Raw genomic sequence first — 6,014 nt, forward strand, 5'->3', positions numbered from 1 at the left:
ATGCAATGACACTACACATATACTATTTTATAAATTTTGATTTTTATACATTTAATGCTGTCACAGTCAGTTGCAATCGAGAAGAGTTGTTGAGGCAGGATCTAATCGCAACAGTCACTTTTATTAACAATAGCACATGATAACGCAACCAACTATATATCAGCATTAGAAGGCTATTTATACACAGACTAAAGGGAGGGAGAAAACATGGAACAGGTGAGATTCATCAGTAAACAAATGAGTAACCATAGCAACCATGGAACTGGGACAAATGAAACATAAACTAACACAGGAAAAACTAGAAAGTACAAACTATAAAAGTCCACCAAACAGAAACCTCACACGAGATACACTCTTACTATTTTATAAATATATATATATTTTTTTTTTAAATAAAATTACTATAAAATATTTCAATTTTTTTTTACTATTTTACAGTAGTACTCTAACCACTCACAAACCCCGTTTTGCACTTACAGTAGTATTGCGACATGAATTGCACATCTCATATTTCTGTTGCTTAATCATTACACTAAAAGAAAACGCATATTCATACTGAAACTGCAGTTATGGTGAACTACAAACATACTGTACAAGTGATGCCTTTTTGTCTCCAAAAAATTAGCATTATGTGGGATTAGAATGCATAAATTGGACTTGCCTGAACCCTTTGCAGTGAGGCAGCGATGCTGATTTTTTTCTCGTCGTCTATAACACCAAACACCACAAAAGCACTTCCTTTAACCTTATTCCCAAACAGGTACCTAACAAAACAAATATAATGTCAAAGCAACAATTGAGTACATCTCTTGCGATAAATCTTCAAACAACCACTTCAAACACAAACTACCACTGAAGAGTACTGCATTACATGTTTGCACAGTGAAACAGTAAAATAAACCTGTCTTACTTAGCTGATATGTCTACTGTGAGAGACTGCTCATTCACATAGAAGAAGGGTTTGCTTGGATTTAAGGTCACTTCAAAGCTCGGCAAAACTACAAAAATAAAACAAAAGGTCAGCGATTATTACATTTTTCACACAGCTTTAACAATAGAATAATTTGTTCTCTAGATAAGGCAGTAAATGTACCATATTCCATAACTTCAAACTCAGTAGTGAAGTTCTTTTGCGGTGTGTTTGTGTACTTTGCGATCAACTTCCAAACCCCAGCCCTTCAAAACAACACCAGCAGAAAACACAAGAGTCTTATTAACAGAGACTACCTGCACTATGATAATTGATAATTCACTGGTCAAACTTCACTAAATAGTGCAACAAACTTGGCAATTTCAGGCAAAGCAAAGTTTTCGGCATTCATGCCTCCCCTTGGTAGAAATGTATCTCTGTCGAGTGTGATGCCTTGAGGATTCTTGTTAAACAGTAAAAAGCAACACAAATTTAGTGTCAAGTGGAAGCAACGATAAGACAATATAGGTACTTGTTACAGTTCAGTTATTTCATTTATGCTTGTAAATAAAGGATTTAACTGAGTACCATGATATCGACTGAGACAGAAGCTCCATCAAATGGATGTTGATCAGGAGTTAAGGAGAAGACCCTGTAATTAACTGGAAAATAAATTGTTACATCAAATATGACTTCATAAGCTTCATTTTATGTAAAATGTAATGCATATATCTTATTGTTGTGATGCTTCTCCATGGAAAACGCCTTCTTTAAAAGTCTGCATTTTTACATGGCTGGGAAATATATCAAGTTCTCGACATCCTCTCTAAAATTAAAATGCAAGGCTGTGCCAAAGGACCTTAATGTATGTGTGAATCTCTAGAAATTATAATAACGTTTAGTAATAATTTGTCAAAAGAACTTCCAATATCACAGAATAGATAGCAACAAAACACGATTTTTAATACCTTTTAAGATTCCTTAATTTGATAAGCCAATTACAACATTGTGACCCATAAACTAAACCTAAATCTTACCTGTGCTAGCAGGCGTGTAGATGGGCTTGTCTGTCTGTACAAATATATATCCAGTCTGGAATGAGACCATGACCACTTTCTCCAGGGTTTGAGATGGAAACTGAGCTTGTAGATACACATACTGCTTCTCCAGAGGATCATCAGAGAAGAAGTTCTTATCATCAGGGATCTAGAGAACAGATAATCATTCAGCCTGAATTAAATCTGATAATAAACTAATGATAAACACTGCACTGTATTTATGGAGCTCTCACCTTTATATCAGTAAGGATCTGGTAATTGTTGTTTGCAGTCAGTGTCACTGGTTTGGACAGTATCTCCCTGTCTTTCTTTGGGTGGTTCATTACTGAGATCCTCACGTTCAGGTTTCCTCCAGAGTAATCCTGAGCCTCCACAAACACATTCTCTGAGGAACCCACTCTCAGCAAATTAGGAGCTGACAGAATATATCTGAGGAAGTGAAAATCAAGATTTATATTTGTCTATCACAAGAAACAATCCTTTTTGGACATTTCGAAAATGAATGTACTTACAGTGGGTCACATAAAGTGAGCAAAGGGAAGCAAAGAACGATGGCAGTCAGCGTCACTACATACACATGCATCATGTTCACCTGCTCCGGTGTTTGTGACTTAAAGCGGAGCATTGTTTCGACTTTTATCATTTATTCATGTCCCTCCTCATTTCAAGATATCATCATTGTCCTCAGAGCTAACTGTTGAGTAACTCGAGTGGAGGAACTAAAGTATGATCAAGCAGAAAATCGGCTATGGGTACGTGTTTGTGTTGTGCAACTCTTTTCAAAAGAAAGCGTTTAAGACAGCCGTTACAGTTTTGGTTGCCTAAAATCTTGTGTTCTCCACCCAGTTCCACATCAAAGGTTGCTTGTGTCTTGTCTTCAAACTAAGGGTGACGTGTGCTTCAATTGCTTGTTTGCACATTCTTCTTTCCTTTCTTTGCTGGAGGACGAAGAAGCAAGGAAGCATCAGTTTGGATATTGAGAAGCACCCAACAAAAACCGTCTAAATGCAAGCAGCAGGCCTTACCCTTGCCAGTAAAATGTGATCAAACATGCTTCCATTGCAAATAGCATGTGAAATGTCTCACTCCAACGAATCGCCTGTTAACCCAAATCATTAGGTCCATTAAAGAGGTAATGACATTAAAACCAAACACATATTAAAATGAGAGTGTCTTGCCAAATGTCAATCAATGAAATGAATTGTTTGCTCTTGTCATGTCATTGGGGAATGTCTAAAATGCATTTAACATGAAACTACAAGTTATTTACTAGTTTTTCAACTGGCTTTTTGAATATTTAACCCTCTGGGGTCCTTCGGGTCCAAATGGACCCGAAGCGTTTAAATAAAAAAATGTAACAAATCATAGCTTCATCAGAATGGTCCGAAATTTGGTGACTTTGTTGGTACTTGGTATATGAACACCCAAAAAAATTGGGGACAGGATTTGAATAGTCTAAGTGGTTGTAAAAAAATTTGTCACACTCAGGACCTTCGGGTCCAAATGGACCCACCATAGGAAATGAATGGGAAATTGGCAAAAATGTGAAAATGCAGAGTTTTTTTGTGCGTACAATCTACAAATCAGCCACGATCCAGAAAAAAAGCACACAACAGTGAAGGGGTTAATCTATAAAACATCAAGAGTGCAAAACAGACACATCCACACACACACACACACACACACACACACACAAACACACACACAAACACACTTTTATACACATACACATTAATAAATTCAGATTACAAAAATCTGTTTTGAATTTTTAAAAATCACAGCTTCATCGGAATGGTGACTTTTATGGTATTAGGTATGTGAACACACAAAAAATATTGGGGTCATGATCCAAGCACGTCACACTTCTGTTCTTTGGTCAAAAATGACCCCCATAGGAAATGAATGGGAAATTGTCAAAAATATGAAAACACAGAATTTTTTTGTGCATACAATCTACAAATCAGCCAGGATGCAGAAAAAAATGACTCAACAGTGAAGGGGTGAATCTCTAAAACATCAAGAGTACAAAAAAAAAAACACACACACACATTTAAAAAAAAAAATATATATATATATATATATATATATATATATATATATATATATATAAAATGTCTATTATATTCAATGGGAAAAAATGGGTCATAATTATTGCATAAATATGAATTAAAATCATAAAATTATCTCAAAACACCAAAAAAGAAAAGAAAAAATATTATAAAAAACAAGTAAAAAAAAAAAAAAATGATTTTTTTTTATATATATATATATTAATCCCGCCCTCCGATTCCATTTGGACCCGAAGGTCCTGAGTGTGACTGTTAAACGAAGGACCCCAGAGGGTTAAATTGAAAATAAATGAAAGATGTTGACACACAAACTTTTTGCAGATTAGAATTTGCTGACTTCCTGATTTCTCCACCCATAAGTTATTTCGTTGTACCTTCATACGCAAACTCATAGTAAACCTGAAATTAGAGACCACAATTGCTCAATATAAAAAGTATGCAATATAAGTTCATGTTACAAGAGCTGTCCAACATATGAGAGAAAAAGTACATTTTTAGCTTGGTTGCCATGCAAAATGAAATTAGAAACGTCCATCCATCCTCCAGTATTCCACTTTTTTTTTTACAAACACTGTTCATTTAAACTATGACATTTGTTTATTTAAATTAAAAAAGGAACAGTGTACATTACAGTTTTTCTCGATTGCTTGAACACATTTCTTGAAACTATACCTCGTATTCTCAAAACTGTAAACACAAATCCATAACATATCACCCAGTTCCCCAAACATCCTATTTTCAGGTCAGCTCTACACTCAAAACCATTCACTCTTGCTGAAAATCCAATAGTCTAACACACTGGTGCAATAAATTCAAAACAACATTTCCAAAACTGGTAAGTTATGTTGCTTGTGGTCCTCGTGGCGACGGTAAAGCGACTCAAATTTGGCCTTACTCGTAGCCCAGCCTCCCTCATAGTCATGCCATTGATAAAGACATGGGCAACTAGAGTGGCTTGAATTTCATCTGAGACTGCTCGTCTTCTTGCCCTTGCCCTTCCTCCTCCTCCTTCTTATCCCTCCTCGATCTCTTCCTTCATGTCTTTCTGGATCCATTGTTCCAAAACTCAATAAACTGATTTGGGCCCTTTTATCTATTGAATGATCTGATTGATGTGTGTTCAATTTTGACTCTTATTAGTGTTTCCACCTGGGTAATTGTGTGCTAACTGAGCTGAAGCTGTGCTGACTCGAGTGAACAATACTGAATGCTAGTGCTTTATACATGACAACATGGTGTAGGCAATGAGAAATGAAGGGATTTGTGTGTAGAGTTTTGCAGTGACAGTTCAACAAATCTGACTCATGTGTCAAAACAGGGAATCGTGTTTATAGTTTAGTGAAATGGGTGTGCTTTTTGATAAATGGCATTATGGTTTAGAAATTTTTGTTCAAAAGCCTGGTTATAGTGTTTAAGCAATCGAGAAAAACTGTAATAAACATTCTTGTATGTAAATGTACCCTAATCATTGGTAGTTCCTTTGCCAGATGTTATCAGTCATAAAAACTAGAGAAAATACCATTATATGAAGCTTTGTATCTGAAATTGCATCGTGAGAACTGAAAGCAAGTTTCTGCTTTACTGTATTTAAGGCCTTTATAGATTACTAAATTAATTTAAGCACATGAAAACATTTAGATGGTGAGCTAATTGATGCTGAAACACGTGAACCTGTATGACATCCAGAATGATGTCCTCATCCAAGAGGTGCCTCAACCTCTGACGATACAGAATAGTGTTGAACACTATTCATTAACAGCATCCATACAGCACAGAGAAGTAGTACAAATTACAGTGTATCAGTTTGAAACATCACTAGAAAATACATGTGGAATCGTATTCCACCAAAAAATTGGTGGAAACAACCTGTGTTCATACTGTTGAAAGAGTTTCGCCTGGTTATTTAGATTCCCTGACAAGAGTTCATACTGGAATGAAGCCACACCACTGTCCTTGCAGTATATCAGTATATCACAC

The 6,014-nt window shown here is 35.8% G+C and overlaps 1 protein-coding gene and 1 long non-coding RNA gene across 2 annotated transcripts in view; both read right to left on the minus strand.

Moving 5' to 3' along the window:
* The window catches only part of c3a.5 (complement C3a, tandem duplicate 5), a 50,092-nt gene extending 47,455 nt beyond the window's left edge, over positions 1-2,637 (minus strand). The window contains exons 1-8 of the mRNA XM_084401604.1: positions 2,481-2,637; positions 2,202-2,397; positions 1,948-2,116; positions 1,499-1,572; positions 1,285-1,373; positions 1,094-1,176; positions 911-998; positions 662-764 (exon numbers count right to left, since the gene is read on the minus strand). Of these exons, the coding sequence (XP_084257730.1) occupies positions 662-764; positions 911-998; positions 1,094-1,176; positions 1,285-1,373; positions 1,499-1,572; positions 1,948-2,116; positions 2,202-2,397; positions 2,481-2,611 (933 nt within the window). The 5' untranslated portion in view covers positions 2,612-2,637. The remainder of the gene's footprint in view (positions 1-661; positions 765-910; positions 999-1,093; positions 1,177-1,284; positions 1,374-1,498; positions 1,573-1,947; positions 2,117-2,201; positions 2,398-2,480) is intronic.
* Positions 2,638-2,789: 152 nt separating this feature from the next.
* Positions 2,790-4,394, minus strand: LOC311285833. Its single transcript, XR_014626442.1, has 3 exons — positions 4,350-4,394; positions 2,994-3,067; positions 2,790-2,906 (listed from the first exon to the last, which is right to left on the minus strand). It is a non-coding gene; the product is annotated as an uncharacterized lncRNA (long non-coding RNA).
* Positions 4,395-6,014: the final 1,620 nt, after the last annotated feature.

This window comes from Rutilus rutilus, assembly GCF_951802725.1.
Source record: "Rutilus rutilus genome assembly, chromosome: 2".
Taxonomy (NCBI): domain Eukaryota; kingdom Metazoa; phylum Chordata; class Actinopteri; order Cypriniformes; family Leuciscidae; genus Rutilus; species Rutilus rutilus.